Source organism: Bombus flavifrons, chromosome 2 (assembly GCF_040668555.2).
Source record: "Bombus flavifrons isolate JBK064 chromosome 2, iyBomFlav1_principal, whole genome shotgun sequence".
Taxonomy (NCBI): domain Eukaryota; kingdom Metazoa; phylum Arthropoda; class Insecta; order Hymenoptera; family Apidae; genus Bombus; species Bombus flavifrons.
Genome location: NC_138443.1, coordinates 16,530,453 through 16,554,488, shown reverse-complemented (window position 1 = coordinate 16,554,488; position 24,036 = coordinate 16,530,453). Strand labels below are relative to the sequence as shown.

General features: G+C 37.4%; 1 protein-coding gene across 4 annotated transcripts in view; it reads right to left on the bottom strand.

The window, feature by feature from the left end:
- The window catches only part of tj (Maf family bZIP transcription factor traffic jam), a 77,354-nt gene extending 57,102 nt beyond the window's left edge, over positions 1 to 20,252 (bottom strand). The window contains exons 1-5 of one of the 4 annotated variants that reach the window (XM_069132067.1): positions 19,036 to 20,252; positions 14,888 to 15,443; positions 9,736 to 10,067; positions 7,536 to 8,024; positions 1,648 to 4,825 (exon numbers count right to left, since the gene is read on the bottom strand). In XM_069132067.1, coding sequence (XP_068988168.1) covers positions 7,614 to 8,024; positions 9,736 to 10,067; positions 14,888 to 15,443; positions 19,036 to 19,119 — 1,383 coding nt within the window. In that variant the 5' untranslated portion in view covers positions 19,120 to 20,252 and the 3' untranslated portion in view covers positions 1,648 to 4,825; positions 7,536 to 7,613. Of the gene's footprint in view, positions 1 to 1,647; positions 5,138 to 7,535; positions 8,025 to 9,735; positions 10,068 to 14,887; positions 15,444 to 19,035 lie in introns of those variants that run through there. The other 3 variants (XM_069132065.1, XM_069132068.1, XM_069132066.1) reach the window with 3 other exon arrangements.
- Positions 20,253 to 24,036: the final 3,784 nt, after the last annotated feature.

Below are 24,036 nucleotides of genomic sequence, written 5' to 3'. Positions count from 1 at the left end.
AATTCTATTCCAAATTTATTATACGAAAATCATTCACATTACGAACATAATTTTTCACCGTAAAATTTTCACAACCGTTCCACGATAAATCTATCCAAGTTACTTTGTCTATCGCTTGAAACTGTTCAACGATTCGTCGACAACGATCATCGACAAATTTCTCAATAGAAACATCAGCGATTATACGCGTCGTGCGATGATTTTATTTAAGAGGAAGGTAGTTACCCCAATAAAGAAAAGAAGCGAGAAAGAAAAAGTTTTATTTCGAGCAAAATATTTCTCAGCTTTGTCGTCGCATCGATTTCATCGTAATTCGAAACTGGCAGTTGCACGTGTTGCAAATATTTGTTGCTCGAAGGAGCTAGTAAGGTTAATGAGAATGACAAAGAAAGAGATAGATGGGAGAAGGTTTGTTGGTGCATAAAAGAACGAAGGGGATTCCATACCCAATGCTCGTGCCTGCCTCTCAAATGAAACGCTGAGCCTGCACATTGCATGTTACACCTAGAACCACGCGAAATGCGGACCTCCGCTAACCAGAACTTTTCGTTCCATAGTCTTTCTTCGTCGGCCTTTCCTCTTTTTCCTTCTGCTTGCTTCCTCGTCCAGTTTAATTAAGCGATTTTATTCGTTTATTTCTTTGCTGTTGCGTCGATCGATATAAGTACGAGGAGCGACATAAAACGACATAAAATATTATCCTCAGTAGAATTACTTCACGTTCTATACGATGGTGAAAGACACAAAGCGTAACAATTGGATATTTTCTAGTTATTGGTAACGCAGGATGAACTGGAACTTTGATAGAATAAAGTTGAAGGTTTTTGGAACAACCAACGTACGATTAATTCTCGTTAATTTATTCCTCTGTACGTGGACATTTCAACAAGATTTCTAGCTCACTGTTATTTTTTTTACAGACAAGTATAATATCTTTTCCAGCGCGTCTTTGACCACATTTTTTGGTATCATTAATGTCACTGAAATCATTCGATCGTTACGAATTAATATGCACGTACGTCCTATCCCGTATAACGAAATTCGTAATTTCGAAATAATTCGCAAGATGGACTACTTTCGTGTGAGGCAATTGGAAACGTTCGGAAGCTTTGCGAGTTATAAAAATTTGGAAATTTCAGAGAATGATTTGCGTAATGCGTATTTCTGCGAAATTAACGCGAGAAATATTTACATTCGTAGTTCTCAGGTTGAAATTGAAAATTGAAAATTCAAAATTGCGTAACAATACATTTTTTAAGATAACGCCAAGATAAATAATTAGTGGCGAGTGGTAGTTTAATCGATCGAATCGTAAACGATCACGACAGTTTCAATTGACAAAAAAAAAAAATTACTTAAATTCAGAATAATCGATCACGATTTATATTTTGTATTTTACGCGACAAAGACCATCAAACTGTTTCGATGGCGTAAACTAATAAAATGAAATAATCCTTGCGATACGACAACGTATATGTACCGGTTGAGAGTTAAAGAAAACTGTGGAAAAATTTCCTCTCGATTGGTTATACGAACTATGAAAACCTGTTGTCTCGTTTTTTTCTTTATTCAAACGAAGAGGATAACGTGTCTGAGGAAAAGGATAGAATGATAATTAAAAAGTCAGAAGAAAAAGACAGCCAAACGTATCTGAAACTGTCGATATCGACGTTTATTTATAATAAGAAGTATAATAATTATTTTATGTACACATGAGACGATGTAACGGGAATTAAAACATTTTTAAGTCGAATCGGAAACATTCTCGGTCGACAGAAACGACCCAACGTAATCCAACCACGACAAAACAATAATATATATATAGTATATTCATATGTCATTCGATATGACAGTGGCGTAATTTTTGCATCAAATCTGATATTTTCGCATCTTCACAACCGCATGATCGCGTTAAAAGAAAACGAAAGGAAAGCTGCTGCTTCTTCGAAAATTTCAATTCTCAGATGTATCGTATGACAATTATTCGTTATCATGCGTGATTACTAGGAATTGTTAGTTCGTAATCGGCCAGGAATTTGTGGCAACAAAATTTACGCCGCTGTGCAACGCAAACAATTACATCGTAGCCCCTCTTCTTCTCGTCTAACGATCCCCCTAAAATCAAACCTAAAAGTCGACTAATAATTTATAGATCTACCGTATACAGATCATTTTGTGCCATAATTACTAAAATTGATATCACTGTTCCCGTAGGTGTCGGTACGAAAATGTATCGGCACGCGTTCTTACGCATTTTCTTGAGATCCTTGGGTTCTCCTTCGCGTCGAACCCCGTTGAAAACGCACGTTCGTCCCATTCGCGCTACACGATCGAACATGCTCGTAAACGCTAATATAATCGAAGCGAATTCTATTAATTAGACGAAGCGACCTCTGCGACGCGATTTGAATCGGATTTCGCACCGCGGAACGTCGAAATCAGATGAAAGAGAACGTGTAAGGTTCTCCTTTCGTGATAAGGATAAATGAAGATAAAAGATAATCGTTCTTAAGGATGCACGATGATTTCTCCATTACCGTTTACTCGTCGATCAACCCTTGTCTAACAAAGACTGGATCATCGTTGCTATTAGCGCAGCATATTTTATTTTATACAGTTGAAACAAAAATCGATCAAAGAAAAACAGAAATTGAATAGATGTTCTTTTCACCTACGTACTAAGAATTGCATTACTTTGAACCTTTTATATATATATTTACAACTTTAACGTTTCACGTAAGTTCGTGAAAGTCCATAGCATAGTAATAACGAAATTTGCTTGAAAAATAAAATCGTTCGTACCGGTGATCGCTAGAACTTCGTTTATCCGAGCAGGTTGGGAACCCAAGATAGTTTAGAGACTGACAATGAATTCTCTAGCTATCGTCTACGGTCTTTCTTATCAGTTTAGATAACGAAGAGAAAAAAGGCTTTCGTGCACGATAATTTGCTAACAAATGATATTAACCAGCTGACAACCTATTAATGCTAAGTTTATAAACTTCTTTCCTATCGCGATGTTACGTCGAACGGAACGTTCTGCCGGCTTGCGATTCATAACATTTACACGTACACTTTCATTTATTATCAAACCCGTTGCCGTTAATCGAGAAAAATCTGTAACTCGTGGCTTGTAAAATTTCACTTGTAACGTTACCTGGCTGAACTGCTCGAAAGGATTCTGATAGTAGAAACAGGCAGCTGACCAGTCGTTTGTGTATCGCGTTCCACTGTCCCATGTTTCCAGCGTACAATTTATTCTCCGTGTAAACTCCGTTACAAGAATAGACGTTTGAACGTAATGGAAGACTGTGGCTGGACCACAATTCGCATAATAGCTAAGCTTTCAAGTTCGGATATCGGAAGTTGAAGGTTACTTGTATAAACGAAGTTCTACCGCAATTCGGTAGAACGATAATTTCTAAATGTATCTTACGATTAGAAGGTAACGAACGTGAAATATCTACACGAGACAGGATTGACCCAGTCTTCGATTGTCAAAGGGTTAAGCAATCTCAGCCAAAGATCGGCCAAAAGAATTTGTCCATTTTCTAAATAGGTTCGTAGGTAATGGCACGAAAGTATCCGGTACAAATTTCCAGGACCGTGATCCTGCTGATAAATTGCACGATCCTGGATATCGTGGCAACACACAACTCGATCTCGAAAATTCGATTACGCTATTATACTCCACGCAAGTAACTATTTAAATATAAAAATTATTATAAACGAAGAGAGCGATAAGGAACGATGGAAACGGATAGCGATTCGTCAACACCAAACTGTAAAAGCTGGTACTGGTCGAGCCTTTTCGCTTCTCGTAGAAAACAGATTCCCACCGCTGTGGCGTGTCGCCTTCTGTTTAAAACCGAGGTAGAAAAACAGGGAGGTCGTGTTAAAAATGTCAACTGCCTTTTTCTTATAACGACGTACGAAGAGGATCGGAGCTTGCAAGGGGCTCCACTCGTAAACAACGTTGCTCTATGCTTCTTTCTATGATATTCGTAAGAAACTATGCGACGTCTAAAAATCGAGTTATCTCGGAGCTTGAACAGTTAACGCAACGAATGATGTTGAACGTATCACGCTCTATATGATGTATCAATTCTTAAATGATACCGTTGAACCATAGATAACCGGAACGCTTTTAGTCAGGTTACTTAATTTCTCGATCTTTAATCTTATTCTGTATTCTCTGTTTCACAGGTTGATGGACGAAGATTAATAGCTTCTCGAACGTTTAATTTTATTTCGTAAGAGAAACTATGCCTGAAAATCTGTAAAATGAAATAAATTGAGACTAGAAATCGGCAACGATTCTGTCATGCTCTCCTCCAACGTAACAAATTCATTTACGATAGGGCGATTGAATTTGTAAAATAAAGAATATCCATTTCATGGAGCTAAGTAACTTAAAATTAAGTAACCCAATGCAAACAACGATAACAAAATATGAAAAATACGAAAAACTATGATCCAAAGATACCAATGGAGAATTAATTACAAACACGAAATACGTATAATAGATGATAATAAGCGGTAACGAAGGTTATCCAAACCGATCATTCGCGACAAACGCGTCAATGGTATTATAGTTTGGCTAAAAATTAAATAACAAAGAAAGAGATGAACCTCGTGAACGCTAGACCTCTGACTTTAAGCTTCATCCTTGCCTCTCTCCTTTCTCGCGCTTCGACGAAGTTCGCTTATATTTCCTTCTCTTTTCTTTATCCCGTTTCTTTCTTTTCTTCTTCTTCTCCTTCTTCTTTTCGGTACAATATTTGGTAAAAACGTCCAGCCTACCGCGAGCGATATATTTCTATACCTATGAGAATTGATCTAATTACCTTTAGTCTAACGACAGCTTATCTGCGCTGCTAATTCCATACACGATTTACAATGTTGGTTTTAACAGTCAAGGCTCTTCTTTTCTTTTTTCACGTCATTTTACAAAGCTATACATATAAAGAAAAGGAAGGAGAACTGAACGCTATATACACGTAGACGAGCTTAAAAACGTGCCTAAGACTTAAGACTCGATTGAAAAGAGGAAGGAAACAAACGTTGTTTCTCGAAGGATATACCCGGTTGTTCGTCTGGTTCTTTGTCTTTCAGTCCCACGCGCACAGGTATGTCACTGTGAACAAAGTTTTGGGAAAAGATCATCGTTATGATTTCGCTTCCCGAGCTAAAAACAATTATTTCGTTCTAAAGTAATCGTTTGGTCACGGAGCGGACCAACTCGCCGATTCCAATAATCTTGAAATATGTTGTCAGGTCCGACATTCGCAACAACTTTTCCCTGTACGTGTTACCGTCGCTCGGCTTTACTCTCCGAGATATTCGCGAAAGTTTTTGTTCCCACGACGTACGATAATTTTAATGATCAAATAGTCCCGTTTTTTTCAAATATCGTGTTGCCAGTTTTGAATAACAATAATATAATACGAGGCTTACTATGACTTGTATCGCTCTTATTACTCAACATATTAATTTGTTGTATCGTCGACACTGTCGAACGATAATCATCTAACCCAAATTCAAACCACTGAGTTTTCTTTCTTACGTGAGTCGAGAATGATCGTAGAAAATAAGTTAGCACGTCCGTCTGTGCCAAATGGAAGCAAATTGATCAAAATAATCGTAAGGTATATTGAACTGATTTTTCGCGAATATCGCGGAAATTAAAATCGAGCAACGTTAACATGTGCGGTGAGAAGTTGTACGGGAAAAGACGTTGATAGCGTATTTCAAGGTCATTGAAGATCGGTAAGATCGATCACTTTGCAAATAACTATCAACTATTCTTCGGTTGTCTTCGATATTCGATTGCTTTCTTTCAGGCAGAAATAATATCACTTTTTGAAACGAATTGAACGAAGGATATTGGAAGTAGAAAAAAGAAAGAAACTCTTTGAAATCAGGAATTCCATAAGACTTCTGGCTTTTAACTTACGTTCTTGGAAAATAGAATGTTTCTTCCGTGAATACTACGCGGCGGAAAATAATTTGAATAAAGAAAAGAAATAAACATTGCAGTGTAGTTTACGAAGATCGAGATTCTGAATATATTTCTGGAGAGACGTAAAGCCGAAAGGATTTTCGTTATAATATGAGGATTTACGCAGAGATTACAAGTTGATCCGATGGAAAATCTAAAGGACAGCTTTAATCCTATTCGAACGATCGCTTTGCATTGTTTTTGACAAAAAAAAACGAGAACCAATGTCTTCGTTTTGTTATAAAATATACAAATAGGTACATGGAACGTCTAAGAATCTAAAGAAACAATATTACTGTTAAAAATGAAGAAGATGTAAAACCAACTGTAACGAGTAACGAATAGAAAACGAAGTATAAGTATAAAAGTAAATATAAGTAAAAAGTATAAGTATCAAATTAGAAAGAACTATCTAATGCGTAAACTGTATACATGTGCGTATACCTAGGATCATATAGAAAACTAGGAAAAGTTCATTCGATCGAGTAAACGCTATGGAATTACATTTACAATTCTCAATTAGTTATTTCGAAAACTTAAATAACAAAATTGAATTGAAATCTTGAAACATTCACGGTAATAATATAAATATCATTATTATTAAAGTAATAAAAATATTATAGTCCAAGTATCCTTCAGGAACTCAAATAAAAAGACCTTGGAACACGATAATTCTAAGACAACGATTGTTATCGAAGCATCAACAATACTGAAAAGGGTTACTTTAAATACATAAGTTGTTCAAATGTACAAATAATAATAAACTAAATTGCGGATTTTTATGCAATTATTGGATATTTCACTGAAGGTATAAGACTAACCAGAATAAACACGATATTTATACAAAAATCTATCATATAACCAGAGTACAATAATCACGATGATATTTATTAAGTGAAACAAAATTCTGCCTACGTTTCGTTTTTTAAACCCTCTGAAATTTCGTTTTAATGTTATCGGCCTGTTGTAAGATTATATTATCCTAATTATTGCAAACGATAATTTTTCTATTCTTTGCCCGACATTGAATCAGAGTAAAACATTTGATCTGTTTGATTTCGTTGATCTTTAAACTAACGAAAAATGCACACTACAACTGGAAGATAAAAATTAACATTAACATTAAAAATGACAATTAACGCGATTTCCTTCGACGATTGCCTTTAAGAATTAATCGTCTCTACAAAGATATAAATTTGCATAAATATCCGCAAGTAATATGCCAACATAATACGCTACGTTAAAACGAAAATCCCCTTTAGATGCGGCGCGAACGAGCGAACTTTTGACGCTGCGTCCTCGCTGCGTGTTTTCCTTCGTTTTCTCGGTTAAAAACAACGAAGACAGACACACGACGCAGAACTGACAGAGAAGACGCATCGTGAAAAAGTCACTCGTCCTTAAAAACGGAAGAGGCATTACGAAGAAATCGCTTCGTATCCTAATCCTTCGAATATCTGTCCCGCGAAAACTCAAACTGCACAGCTCTCTTACTTTGCTGGAAGTAGAAAGAAAAATAATAGTCGCTACTCACCGATCGAGAATCTCGTACAACGAGCGCACGACGGATGTCTGTTCAGGTCCAGCAAGCGCCTCCTCGGCGCTGTCGATGTCACAGATAAACTTCTGGACTCGCGGGCGCTGGTTGATGTTGTTGTTGCGGAGGCGGTTGTTGTTGCTGCTGTTGATTTTGGGATTGATGCTGCTGCGGCTGCGGCTGTTGCGGCTGCGCTTGCTGTTGTTGTTGTTGCTGCTGCTGCTGCTGCGACGCCTGTTGCTGATGATGATTATGACTGTGATTATGAGTATGGCTCTGCCGCGTTCTAAGGATATCCCATCTTTGTTTGAAAAGATCACGTTCTTGTTGGATCCGAGCCAGTTCGATCTTTATTCGCTGAAGTTCATTCTGCAGATTGCGATTTGTCGTCTCGAGGTCGTGTCGTTGTTGTAACCGTTTGCTACGGCAATTCTGAGCGTAACCACGATTCTTCAAAGTTCGCCGCTTTTGCTTCAGGCGCACCACCTTTGTAGAACAGGGAGAAACCGTTTTACCAACGAATTCGATGGAAAATCATGAGGATAAGGGTGTCGTAAGGGGTGAATTGGTATGGTTCTGTATTATTTCGTTAATTAACCCGTACGTGGGAGCAATTAATACGCTGGTCATGCAAACAGCGTAAAAAGAAGCTTGAAGCTTTACTTTTACGTAACTTGTTTACCTTCAACGTAAAAATATCCCAAATTCCTTTGGGATCCTTGGGTGGATCCCAAAGAACAAGGATCCACAACGATTTCATGATATTTTCCATAGAAGGTAACAAATTTTTGCAAAAGACATAGTTGTTAGACACGTTAGAGTTCATCCGTAATCCGAGTACGTGGTTTTCTTATTTGGAAATTTAAAATTAACGAAGTCGAATTACTTTGTTTCGTTCGTCGCGAAGGTAAACGTGACAATATGCTTTCGATAGAAATATAACGATTTAATGTTGTTTCGTTGTATAATTTACTATGCCTAAAATATACAAACGACGAGTTAACTCGTCTTTTCCTCGGACGACAGATTCGCGAAATACGTTAATTAAAATGATGTATCGTAGTTGCGTGTCAAGGTAGATTCTAATTAAAGCATCAATGTGTTACTTGCGTATAAATGTTAATTTTTTCAAACGAAACCTTCGTTTCTATATCGAAGAAACGGAAAGAAATTTTCAGTTCTTCGTATGCTACGAATAATTAAAAGAGAATATATTTAATATATCGTATAACTACGCAAAAACTATTTTAGAATTCAAATGTCGCTAATAATATGTAAATCATCTCGTACAAGGTGGATCGAAATTACTGTAAAAATGATTTGAGAAAACTTCTCCAGTTGAATAGTAATTTTTAAAATCGTGTATAAAAAGAAGTTAAAAAACGAAAGAACACTAACACCACGAATAACGATAACTCGCGCGTCTAACCAACAAACAGTTCGTTCTACTACAGTCATGAATAATACATAGATACCAATATACCAATTCACGCTCACTTCACACGTAGTTATCCAAGTAGGAAAATCCTATGTATTTCGCGATTTCGCCAAAAAATTCTCTTCAAATCCATTCATCTTAATCGCTATCGTTAAATAATCCATCATCGTTACGACCAATAAGCGCAAACAGTTTGCAAGAAATTGTACCAACACCGCGATAAAGAAATTTGTATACGGTAGAACCTGATTATTCGAATTGATCATTTCGCGCTCTCTTCAGATACTCGAATAACTTCGTCTTCGTACGAGAGAGGATCATTTATTTCGAACTGTCTTACAGATATTAATATCAACACGCGCGGTCAATTGCCAGACAGTTTGACGCGCTTTTTCAAGACTAAACGATCTTTGGATAGCTGGAAAATTTTTTCCTGTCGATTGTCAATAGCAAATATCGAGGGAAAGACAGTTAACGCGAAAAAACGTGTTAAAGAATATCTTTGAATAAAAGCACGACGATTTCTATCGCTTTTTATTCTTATTTTCTGAATTGTCTGACGAAATAATCATGCTGAAGTTTCCCATTGATCGGTCGTTCCTTCGATTCGTATTCCCATAATAATCAAAGTTCTACCATAGGAAAAAGAATCGCAAAAGGTAGAAACACGCGGAGCAAACGAGTGGCGAACTGAAAATTGTGAATGAAACGAAAGCGAGGCATTACCTATGCGAAAGTGTCGTTAAAAATGTAAGAGACCTGACTCACCTCTTCCCGCGGGCAACCATGAAGGCGTTTGTTCAATTCGCGTACGGAAAGCGACATGAGCAGCTCGTCGTTCATGAGTTCTTCCTGGGGATTGTTACTCCCGCAATTCTGGTAAAGGACATTGCCTCTGTGCGGCGGAGTCGAGCCACCAGCAGCGCAAGAACTCACTGAACAAACGCTCATCGGTCTTCCCGGTTGCATCTGTATGCCCTGCATGCTGTCTTCCATTCCCGACATTCCACTTCCGCCCGCGGGAAGCATCCCGCCGCCTGTTCCCGTACTCCCATAGTATTCTATGTGGCCCGACATCGTGATGTATCCACCTGCGACAATAATATTTGCCGACTTCCAGTCTTCTTCTTTCTAAAGGATAAACCATTCCGTGCCTCCTTATTAACCCCTTCTCATCGCGAGACGTTTGGCACGCTGATTTTCCAGTATTCGAAACCGAATGTCGTCTCGCGTGCGGAAAATTTGCCTTTAAACGTGTAACATACTTTGCGTGTAACGTGGCTGACTCGTTGGTGGCTACTCGTAAATTAGACGCGTGGTGAACCGAAACGTTACGCTTGAATTCGCGAAAACGTGGAAACATCTCGCGAGAAGACACACTCGTTGTGAGATCTATTAGCTTTGCAACTAAATGATTGCGGATTTTGTCATTAGGTGGTATTGACAAAATCCGCAATCACTTAGTTGCCAAGCCAATAGTTGGAGACTTTCGTTGAGCAACGTTGCACCGCGAGATCTCTGCGCGAGACGATTAAGAACGATCAACGTATTTGACGAAATACTCGAAAGTGGATCCTTTTTGATTATAGTCGTGTAAGTAGCACAATGAAGGAACATCTAAAGATATATTCTGATTTAACGTGACACGCTAGAACATCGATGGAACGATGAACGCGTGACGCTTATCGCTATAATTTTAAATTTATATCTGTTCGACGTTTCGTATCAATTATTGCTTGCTGACTGTTCACTAACGATCGCACCAGTGAAATTAGTGGGAAAGTAGAAAGCTACAAAAATATCCAATTGCAACAACCTGTCACGCTACTCTCCGTGTTCAATCGTTTCCATATTTTAACACTTCCACTGTTTCAAAGCTTTAGCTTCGTCGCTTTCAATCCAAATGTTTCATCGTCCTTTCACGTGTCTATTGTACCGACATTTAATTATTTAAATAGTGTATTTTTTAATAAATGTAACCTGTTTGCGTTTCAGTGAAAACAAAAACAACGCTAAATCTATAGAAACAACGTGTCCTACTCTCAACGACAATGCCAAGGTACGTGTGGTACGTAAAAAGTGTTAGAAATCTTCCCAAAAAGATCTTCATTCTAATCGCGAATCAATCGTATGAAGTTCGAGATGCAAAAATAGCCAGAATTCCCGAATTAAAAGGATTGAGAAATGGAAACGAAGCTATTCGTATCAACGGAAGATATTTTAGTAATCGGAGATACTTCGACTTTCAGAAATGAAATATGTTTCGTTCACAAAAATCGAATGTAAGTCGAACGTAAAACTGAAAGCACGGGAAACCTTTCTCCACAGCTGGTAGTATAAACCTACCGGTAGGTAATAACATAGAAGCGAAATTTCTTAATTTTCCGGTTATTTTACGGAATTGCTTTCTCGTTTTGCTTTCACGATGAAAATTCGAATTTCGTTACATTCTGGACATTTTTTAAATTGCATCGCAGCGTCGTCAAATCGAAAAACTTTCAAGATAGATAATCGTAAAATGAACATCATCTCTGTCTGCCGTATGCTTAAAACAAACATTCACACCTCTGTTCTGTATAGTAAAAGTAATCACGATAATGATGGTTAACACTAGAACTACCACATCAGCAAAATTGACTGGTTTTACAATTTTATTTTAAAATTCCTACTTCGTGTTATATACTTTTTCCACAATGATGTAATAACTTTCGCAACGATAACTAAAAGAATAATATAATGAATTTTATTTTGTTTCTTACGTATTCAAACTGAAAATAATTTTGTATCAGGGCTACTTATACCAAGAGCAGTCAAAATGACTGATACTTGTCAAAGTGTAAGAGTCCTGCGATCTGTTTATCGAACCTCAATTAACTAGTTTCCTCGTTTTCTACAAATTCCTACACGTTTTTAAAATTTTTACCGCGCACCATTCGATATGATGATATCAGATATCAGGAAGATTCTGGATTGATCGCTAGATCGCTAGATGCTAACGCTAGAAATACCACAGCAATCAGAATGACTGGTTCTACAATTTTATAAACATGTCAACCCTCGTTTAAGGATCGTAGTCCCAGATGGATTAATAATACCAAAAATACCATAACATGGAATTGCTTCTGTAAGAAAGTAATAAATCAAGAAATATAAAAATATTCTATTATTACGCATTTTTTAAAGACCAGTCATTTTCACTGATTTTGGTAGAAATAGCTTCGTCTTAACTATCCATGGTTCTAGTGTTAAAGTTGCCGTCGCGAAAGATTTGAAACTCTTGGCTGTATGTCGCAAAGAACAAGTGGCGTTTGACATTTTATTTCAACAAAAGGTTCGTACCTTATAAGTTATCGTTAAATATTACATAATTCGTCTGTATTTCTTTTTATATATGTCGGAGAAAGGTTGAAATTGTGGGCGTTCGATGATCCTTTACTTACTTTACCATCGCGGATGTAGCTAATGTTTATTGGTACAAATGTGGACACTACAAAAGGCTATGAGTAATAGCGGCGATAGGATGGTCGAGATGATGGTGACAACGAATTCAGGTTCGATAACGAATCCACGGTTCACGATATGACGAGTATCAACGTAATACACGATTCGGGTATCTTTCTCGATAACACAATCAGCAATTCGTTCAACGACTAACTAATTAACTATCTGCTTAACTACCTGATCCAAATGAAACTGCCCTTATATATTCCTGTCCCCACTTCTCGGGTCAATCTTTGTTCTTAATGAGGGCCATATAATCATTCCATACCTCTGTCAGGTACACGTCTCTCCCGTGACCGTGGCTACATCCAGTGACCCGCTATGTCACTTCGAACCCGAACCCATCGTCATAAAGCCAGATTGAAACATTAGAACTATTTCTTATTTTTATTACTTAAGTGTAGCTATAGTAAAAGTCTGGACTAGGGTATTGGGGTTTTTCTCAACATTCCAGCCGAGAAATCCCGATGTTCTTTCATCTCCGACATATATTTTACCCAATAACGAATCCATCTTGACGTATTTATCTCTATTCAATTAAACTATAACACAAAAAGATACGTGTGCATACATTATATTGGCTTGATAACTAAGTAATTGCGGATTTTGTCATTACCAGCTAATGTTTCACAAGTCATACGAGTTATCGATCAATATCTGCGAGTTATCTGCAAGCGATCATACACTGTCTTTGCGAATACGTTTGTACGAGCGACTTCGGGCATTGTCTATATTTATTTAATTTATTTCGAATATATTTGACGGGTTGCAACAGCAAGTTTTCGTTAGCGTTTTATCAATCCTCTACAATTCCACCACAAATTGGTCATTTTGTCATTACCACCTAATGACAAAATCCGCAATCACTTAGTTGTCAACCCAATATTTGTTTTATTTGATATAAGACGACAAGGAATCAAACAGACGCATGATCATGATTAAAATTTGTAATTACGTGGCCAGTGTTTGAAACGTGTTGTTAGACGTGGCACGATCTTACGTTGTTATACTTTGCGGATGATCTCGTGTACACGTTTTCACTTTTGCCAGAATTTGTTGTTGTATCTTTTAACACGTTCGTAAGAAATTTAAACAAACTCGGAATCATATCATTGTTATTCTTATCAAGAACGATGACTTTAAGTTTAGTCTAAAATTACACGCGATTGGATTGATCAGATCTATCATTCTAAATTTAGATGCGACATTTAGAATATCCTTACACCTTTCTCTAATAAATCTTCCGCTATTTTGTAATTCAATAAACATAATTCAATGCAGTTAGTTACCTATCCTTTTATCAACCACATGCAACTGAGAATTCTCGATCAATTTGTGATCTTCCAATCCTTTAAAAGCCACTTGATCGTTTCAATGTTACGACAAATGAAAAGTAGGTACGTTGATGTACCAACGATTTCAATCTAATGCTAATTCATAACGCCAGTGGCTCACAGTAGCCAAAAATTTCAAGCTAAAGTGTATTTAGCACATGCTTTGTCTTACAAAATAAAAATACAAAAATCACTTTCAAGAGAATATGTTAGGATTATGATATGAGCAGAAAGTTTGCACAGCCAGCGAGTAGGATAATTCGCGTAGAGATGAAACACTAACAGAGATAAACATAATGCATTAGTACTATCTTTTACAGTCGTTGCAATAAGATAGATTTAGGAATTTTAAGAAAATTTTCGACGCGACGATCAGCTTTTTAATTTCTCTAAAAATACTAATTCTTCAAGTGCTCGGAGGAAGTAATATCACTGCGTTCAGGCATTTGTATTGTCATAAAATATACTTTAACGTAACACGTAGTTGCGATTCTAACCTATGACTATTGTATACTACAACGACTATAATCATATTTAATAAAACGATATAACTTTCGTTTGAGCGATCCATCTTACTTCTAATAGTAAAAAAATGCTATCTAAAATTCGATTTATTTTTTCCCATGGTTATTCATAAAGATATTATGTCCTGCTAACTATATGTGTATATCCTATAACACTGCATACAAACCGACAAACATACAACGACTCGGTACATTAAAAATTTGTTAATTTTTTAAATTTAAAATATATCAATGCCGTTTTTGTTTCAACCAAGGGCAGGACTTTTGATGTTTCAAGAAAATCTTCAGCGTGAAACTGAAACGAGAGTTCACGCGCATCAACGACGATTCCTCCTTACTTCCCTCGACCTTAATAAACGTTCTAACAGTAGAGAAATACAATATAATAAAAAAAAATGGTTCAAGAGAAACGCGGAAGCGTTAACAACGAAATCCATCTCTCTCAGAGATCTACCTTGTTTCAAACGCTCAAAATCGCGTTTCGTTACGGAAAAGTAACCAAACTGCCTCGTTCGAAACCCCCGGAAATATCTAAATTCTACCTACACTCACCTGCATGCTTGGTGTGACGCTGCAGGTGTTGCGGGTCTTGAAAATGATGGTGCATAGGTGCGGAGGGCCAAGCCTCGTGATGAGGTTCCGGTGTTTGTTCTTGAGGGCAGTGAGGCCTGAGGTCGAGCGGTTCCTGCCTCAGGGACTGCGTCAACCAACCCATGACTCCGGGCTGTCTGCAAAAGCCCTCACCAGCCTGCATATCGTCTTGTACGATGGAGCTAGGTTGTTGCAAATGAAGAAACAGACTTCTATCGCGGGAATCGCGATCGCCCCGATGCAATTGCAACGGTGGGGGCGACGCTGAGACCGGAGGAGTATCCGGCGGTGTTCCAGGATGCGAAAGGGTCGTCAGATGAGAAGCTGCACCCGGTGGTGCCTTCACCAGGACGCCGTGCTGCACCTGAATGTGCGGCTGTCCGTAAAGCGGATGGGGTTGCTCAAGCTCGTGCGCCGGCGGTGTCAGAGGCGCTAGAGCCAGACCTTGCGCTTGTAGAGCCTGGCCAGGTAATTGCACCACACTACCGTTCACCATCATTGGTGAGCTGATTCTTACCTGGATGATCAAATAGCCATTCGTTAATTTCTTTCTTTCTTTCGTTTCGTCTAACAGGCTTCTGGTTACTTAGGTCGTCTAAGCTTCGACCTTCTAGACGTTCGATCTTCAACTTTCTATCTATTGGGTTGGCAACTAAGTGATTGCGGATTTTGTCAATACCACCTAATGACTTGGCTGCCAACCCAATGCTATTAAGTCGTCCGAGAAGTTTCTTTCGTTTTAGAAGGAAATAATGGATGCACAACATTTTCAACAGTTTTATATTATTTTATCGAATTACGTGTGATCCATTTTGTTCTATCAAGATAAAGATCACAACGTTTGATAGATTAGGTTTCATGTTTGTATAAAGATGTGTCGTTGTAAAAGACGTGTCTGTAAAAGAAAGACACTTTCCGGACAACCTAATACGAGACTTTAACGTAGTCTTTCGTGTTGTAACGAAAGAATGAGCAAACGATCGTACACCTGAGGTCCAGCAGGACAAATTATCAGGAACGAGAAAATGACTCAAACGATCCTATTGCGGAGTTATATCTGAGTCAGCAACGAGGTACTACAGGAAACGTAATAGGATTAAACGATCAAATAATTTCTAGAAATAAAGCACGTGATACATATATACTCTACCGAATTATGATAATTACAACTGAGAATCAAGATTTATTAGTGACTATTATTGTTAACTATTAACGTTAGCTGAACGAACTTTTCATTTCTATAAGTAGGAGTTTTATCCTCAAAGAAAATTATGACTAGCGAGCTGACTATGTAAGTACACAACGTATACTTTGCTATTCGTTACGCTACTAATAAAGAATTATGTAATCTATTTTCAAACTTAGATTCCGGTATTCCCGTTATGTCGATAACCGAATTTGACAAATTACAAGACGAATTACTTAGCTCAACTCAAATATCCTTCTGATTCCTAGCTTACCCTGTCACACGTTATATTACATCTACGAGATAGGTACATTACATATTTCGTTTATCTATCATTCGTTAATATCTTGATTATTCTTGTCGATACAAAGAAATCGTTCCAGGAGAAAGTTAGTTGGTACAGGAAAATAAACATCATTGTGTAATAAAAGATATTACTTAATTATCTCGTATGAACGTTACTTGTCCTGATATAATTTTTTTATCGGCAAAGACAAGTAAAAATATCAACGAGTATCAACACGTATACATTTGAAATACATTTGATAATATTGATTGATATTATGCTACTTCGACGAAGACAAATTAGTTTCTACAAATAAAGTTTAATCGGTTTATAAACTTAGTTTATAAATTTAATATCTAATTCTCCTCATAATTTATGTTATTCCGGCTATTTTTTTACTCTGTATTATCAAGTATGCAAGAAAATAGAAATGGAGATGATACACGATGTAATTAATCAGATTGGAAATGGTGGCAAGTTGCCTATTTGATAATGTATCGACGTGTTTCGAAAGTATACGGATTATTATTATGTAAGTAATACTTTCAGCATTGCTTATAGAGACACGATGGATTCAAGCACTAATTTGTTAACCTAAGTATTTAAATAACAACGAGTAACGTATCTAGAAATTATGTGATTCTGGAACGTAAACCGAAATTTCCATCAAATGTACCATCAAATATCTTTTATCGATTTATTAGAATTAAAATACAAACCTGAAATATTTTTTCCAAGTAGGTAGATAGATACCTATCTCTTAACGCGTGTACCTACCTATAATAATACATTATCACAATTTTTGTAAACAAGAAATTCTTGGGACAGAAAAATTAAAAAAGAAAAATTTGGATTAACGTCTATTTCGCGTAGAAAAATATATCGTTCGATCGATACTTGTGTAATTTTCGTGATAACGGTAGGTATCTATTTTTCATTGAAATCTGAAAACCTCGAGAAATCGCTCGAAGAGTTTAATATTTATCGTCCGATGTTTATATGGAAACATGTTCCGTTTTCCGCTTTTCATATAAATATATAACGTAATAATTTCAAGCTTATATAACGTAGAACAACGCACGTGACTCCATTTACACACACGATTTCAACGTCAGTGGAAACTTTCAGCGTGTGTTAAATCACAACGCGTATGAATTAATTCGTCTCTGTGTTCGCTAAAAAAAAAAGGGAGAAAAAAAACAAAAAATATAACGCGAATAATCTTTTTCAATGAACGCCCATCGACGTGCAGATTCGATGAATCGACAGACACCCGTAACGAAAATTATTTTCCGATCGTTGGTATAATTCGATAAATTAATTCTGTCGTGAAAGAAACCGCGTAACAAGTACACTTAATTTAAAATAAAAAATCAATGTTTCGAAAAGTAACTTATGCTTAATACACGATGCATCGTGATTAAGAAGTTATCATAGTTTTTCGTCGTTTAGGTACTGGTCAATCTTGTTTTGCCATGTTAATAATAATACCTACTTGTTGAATTTTACCTCGTTTTGTAACATGGAACTATTTTTAATATCGTTGCAAGAACGCCTTTCGCGTTTGACCGAAACTCTATTAAAATGTACGAGTACCTAAGTACCTACTTATACTCTTTCCATTTAAAGTAGGATATTTCCAATACAAAACATCAAGATAGTGATCATATTTATATTATATTATATATCATATTATATTCTCGAATGTTTCAATTCAAAGACTCAAGCGACATCGTAAACTATAAAAATCCCTATACAACACTGTCATTTATCGAGTCAAGCTCGATTAATTACTAAATTTAATTCTTATTATATGCAAATGAAAATAAAAACGTTCACGATATTGGAAATTAAATTAAAATATCTAACTCTCTCTTTCTCTCTCTCTTTATATATATATATATATGTATGTATATATGTATGTAAATCCTAATTTAATATCGACTGTGGATGTTTGGGGAATTTCGTATTCTTACGAAGACCAATTAAAGGAACGAAACCAAAATAGGGACTTGTTCCGCTTTACTTTGGCTATTTCATATATTATGTGCATTCCATAGACAGGTATATTTAGCTATCGTGTAAACGTACAAACGTTATTTAGGTAGGTAAGTATATTCATACAGTAAATCTAATACTTACATGGTATACATATAATACTTTCTATATAGTAAATTTACGATACTACGTATTAAGAGTACATTATACATACCTATACGTTAAAGCGAATATACGCATTAGTTTGATAAATAGATACCCCACGCGTAGGTAAACACACACGTCACTTTTCACAAATATGTAAATATCTACCTTGAAACAACAAAATTTAAGCTTTGTCACTAGTAGCAGAAACGCACTGCTACATTATTCGCATAGTATATCTAAACAAACAAACTTACTAAAAATACTAGATACGAATTTCTTTGTATCTACCAACCTATACTTTCGTACTTTGGAACTACGTGTAAATTCGTATACAGCGACAAACCCACACAGTCGTGTATACGAACGTACTATTTACTAAATTTGACGCTTTCGCCGCAACATATAGGTATATAAGTACGGATGTATGATAAAACACGGCTAATACAAATATAAGAGAATGTAAACCTCCAACGGGAGGAATCAACGACTAACCTCTCGTTTGACGTCGGCGGGATCGAGATGATCGAGAACAAACTCCTGTACGTATTCTCTGGCGAGATGCTCCTCGGCTTCCATCTTAACCTCGTCGACCTCTACCTCCACCTCCTGCGCCTCCACCTCCTCTACCGGACCCGTCGTAGCCGCATACGGGACCGTCTTCTCGCTGCCACCGCCACCGCCACCTGCACCGCCGCCGCCTTCGCCACCCCCTGGACAACTCGTCACCGTTTGTTGCGTCGTGACCACTTTTCCAAACGACTCCACCTAACGATTCGGAGGACGCTATTTCCCGATCTTCTCGCAAATTACAACACTCCCCACCACGTCCAACAAAATCCTCAATTTTTCACCCTAACTTCACTTTATTATTATTCTTATTTATCTCGTTCTTTCGATCGGACAGCAATCACCAACGAACCAAATTCAACAACTCTTGACAGTCTTGTCGAACGGTAGCGACGTTTCGTGCGATTCAAAATAGATGGACCGATGGAAAATGTACGTATAGCAGCGCTATATTTCTGTATATCTACGTGATAGAATACTCGACGAACAGTATATTTATAATACCGGCGGGAAGATAAGTATCTCCAGTCAATAGGAATATACGATGTTCAGCGTATGACAGGTTAATCACTGTTTCCGAACCATGGAACCATTTTATCGCACCATTGTTGCACGATCATTGTTTCGTTTTGCGAAGAATTCACTCGAACGGACAGCTAACTTTTACGGTGCTTCGCGTCTCTCGCGTAACGTCGATCCACTGGCAACACTATCACCCGCGGCACACTTTTCTCAGACTGTTCCCGCCAAAAAACGGTTCTGCTCTCAGAACCGACTCGTCGATCTTTCCAACCATTCGATCTTCGATACTTCGATCTTTCGATTTTCGTCAAGTTGACAACGTATCCGTAGAAGGCTCACGGATCCGTACGAAGAACTCAACGGCTGACTTATCGCTCACCGTTGTATCGTGATTTTTGTCGCGTGCGCGTAGGTCGCAAGCCGGCATCCAGTAGAAAAGAGAAAAAGAAGGCGCGTGATAAGCGACGCTGGATACGAGTGTGGCGAATGATACTCTTCCGACGAGTGTGGTGGAGAAGTGACTCTACGCGCAGGACATGGTGACGTCATGACTAGGCGTGACCAGCGTTCACTCGATTCTGGGGTGCGCGTGCAGCGATTGGCTCGGCGGAGCTGGAGTCGCCATTTGCACGCCGCTCTCTTACCCCCACTATCGGCCAACCACCTTGTCACTCCCGGCACGGATCTCTCCCGTGCCTCCACGGACGTACCATTAATTTCTAAAGTGATTATTATAATTTTTCAGCGGACGCGTTGCTCCGCTTAACCCCACCCCTTCGCCTATACTTAGACGCGCGCGCGCATACACACACACGCATACGCCGTCTCCTAGCGATCTTTGCCGCGTACCGCTCTCTTTTCTCGGGATTTCAATTTAGCGCCGCTCGGTATATAAAAGGTGACCCGTTATCGCGCGGCCACGATCCTCCAAATCGGAGTACGATTTTCCGCGGGAGAACCGCGTAACTGAAACACGCAAGTGTGTACGTATCGTGCACGCCGATGAAACATCGTTGGCTGAAGAATCGCAACTATATCGCGATCGAGTCAAGCACAAGGTTGGTAAATAGACGGATTGCTTTATTCTATCGATGGAAATTATTCGTAGGTTCTTAGCTTCTAAAGGAAGACATCTGTGTAGGTTTCGCTTAAACAGTTGCCTAATTTGACCAGTACACTCGTCATGCGTAAAAAGTAATTACAATATGCTGTTTAAATTGAGATTTAGTAATTGTGGTAAATCCCAGTAGCAAAATTGGAAAGTAAAATATATAACGTAATTATACTCGTCATTGTGTACTCTTTTGTTACACATTCCAGGTATACACTTTTCGAAAACCTCAAGGGTCAGGTTAGATTAGGTAATAATGCTAATAGCTATCACGCTTGGGGCAAGTAGATAGAAGTAAGGAAGTATTTGCAGTTATCGTTGCTTTCGGAAGAAAATGTGCAATACAATGGATAGACAGGTATATTGAGGAGAAATGCTTGCAGGGAACGTGGCTTGTTTCCTTTGCAAAAATGTGATATCGTCTCACAACTAGTCGGATAGGTGTAACATTACCCGTGATAAGTAAAATGATTCGTTAATTATAATTTCGATAACGTAATTATGATAACGTTCGGCAATGTCTCGTAGCAAGCAAATAAACAAGATTCAAATGTAACTAAAATATAAGATCCGACGATCGCTTCGTTTCCGATATAGTCAAATATTCTTCTCCTTATTTAATTTCGAATACGAGCTAAAATCGATCTTACGATCCGTTGGAAAATTACTTTTTCACAGTTGTGTCATTATTCTTCCCAGTTACATACGTATAGGTGTACCTACTTAGCGATATGCTGACGGTCGCGCGACTGGAATTAGGGAACGCGGAAGTCACTGGTTTCCGCCAGGGATCGTGGATGTGGATGTGAATGGAAAAATCTCGCCGTTCGAGTTCCAGTTCGATCCGTGTCGGTTTTCCGACAGGGAAACGGCGCGAGATTAAATGCGTGACCTTATTCAACCGACTCGAACCTCCGCGAGGATAATTATCATCGGATAACGATGTTCGTTCTTCGTTTTTTCAACGATCGAAGCGTCGAATGTTGACCGGGTCATTTGAGATAATCGAATACGTGTACGTACCTTTCGATTATCTCAAATGACCCAGTGCGAAATACGTTTTCTGATTAATTCATAGAAAAACGATTAGATAGCATTCATAGATACCTGCGAGATTCTCTCGCTGTAATTCCTGTCTATTCAAATTTTTGGTATTGGAAATTTTGATATTGCAGAGATCGAAGAGGTGATTTTATATCGATTATCGCATTTTACCGGACTTTGTGCCGCATATGTACCTATCTACCTATTTTAGATTTTATTCGTTCGAACGACAATTGGCGGTTGATATCACATTCATCGTATGATATTCGTTCATTTAAAATATAAATATTCAACTTTTATTTCGAAAAGTTTCTGAACTTTGGTACTTAAAAGTAAAATAACGTCACGGAACACGCACTTCGGTGCACTGTATCCACAATATCGACATATACATATACCTACGCTTCCATGAACTACATTTCTTATCGCACTGATTTTCGAAATATTTTGTCGTTACATTGCACGCGTTTCGCAATATTGTATACTCTCGCAAGTGTTTTTAAATAAACCAAATGTATTCCAAAGTTATCTTACGCAGATATTACGTTATAAATTGGTAATTATTATCGTTACGATAATAGTCTTGCTTATTATAGTAATGTATCGTAATACATCGAAGCGAGTTTCACAGTTTCGGTACGATACAGAGACTTACCATTTGACACAAGATCAAATGTCAATTTTCTCTTTATTAATGATAAAATTCTAATTATCTATGTAGATATATAGTTACCTGTTATTCGGATTAACTTCTCACGATTTCCAACCTAATATACCTACCGTTTAGGTACCAGTTTGTAAAAATTTACTATTCGATTAATAAAACGGTTAGAAAGAAGAATTTCTTTTATCCTAATACATCGTCATTCTTATTAATATCTTCCTTCACGAGGCTCTAAGATTCAATATCGATTTCTTCTCTGTCACTCGTAATTTAGAATTAGAATTAGAATTTGTAATTCTTAGAATAAGTATTAAGTCGTCGGAAAAGTTTCTTTCGTTTCATAAGCTGATAATAGATGAGCAACAATTTCTGTTTTATATTATTTTATTGAATTACGTATGATCCATTTCGTTCTATTTCTATTATTATGTTCGTGCATAATTCGATAAACCAATATAAAAGAAAACACATTGTGCGTGTATTATTTCCTTAAAACAACGAAAGATACTTTCCGGACAGTCTAATAATTACAATTTTTTACCATCTCACGAAACTAAAAAACGGCGGTGTTTATGAATTAAAAAGATAATTAAGCGCATAGGCGATTCTCACTAGCATCTCCTGCGTCGTTCGTTTTTTCCTTTCGTCAAAGAAAAGTTCGACGTCCAAGCGTTCGCAGAGAAAATGCGAACGGCGGCCGCGAATCACGAATTCGCATCTAAATAGGTTTCCACAAATATCTACGAGTCTACCCCTGCTTAGCAGTCTATATTCTATACCCATTTCTCGGATGGCACGACTTTAAAATGCTTCATGAATATCAAATTTTCGTTCTCTCGCGCGCCTTCGCCCCACCCTCTCTTTTCCCTGTCTGTCTCCCCTACCAGTTTTCTTCCTTTTTTTTCTCTCTCTCCCCTTTATTTCTCATTTCTACCCGTTCGCAGCACTTGGAAACAAATTTGTCGCGCATGCAACGATGCACTTTTCAAAGTTTTAATAACAGGGCTTCCACTTTTATCATGTTACGGTACATCGTTCTGTATGTGTAATTAGAAAAATCGTATAATTAAAACGATATAGATGGATATATACATAGTATATTTCAGTTTAAATATAAACGTATCAAGGTATCAAGATATACGTATCAAGATGTAAAAGTATCAAGGTTAAATTATAAGTATCACCACGAGTGGTTTCATGTGGTACAGTTTAATAAACGCGTTACATATCTTCATATACCTACCTAATTTCGTTGCTACGTACAACTTTCTTTCAAAACGATAAAATATAGATAAATACCGCGTTAAACTTCTTTCTTCGAATTTAGCAGATAGATTTGAAGAAATTGTTAAAGTTGACACATATCTAGAAAGGTATAGGTATTCAAATTTTATATAGCCAATATACCTGGAACATTCTTTACACGATGAAATACTAACAACGTGATCCACGTTTTATTAATATTCCAGAAGATAATAACGTCGTCCGATCGCCAGTTAATCGTTTAAACTTTTATTTCTATCGAAATAAAGAGGCAAGTTTGAAAGACCTCTTCGCGATATTTGCAATAATATTTCTTTCATTT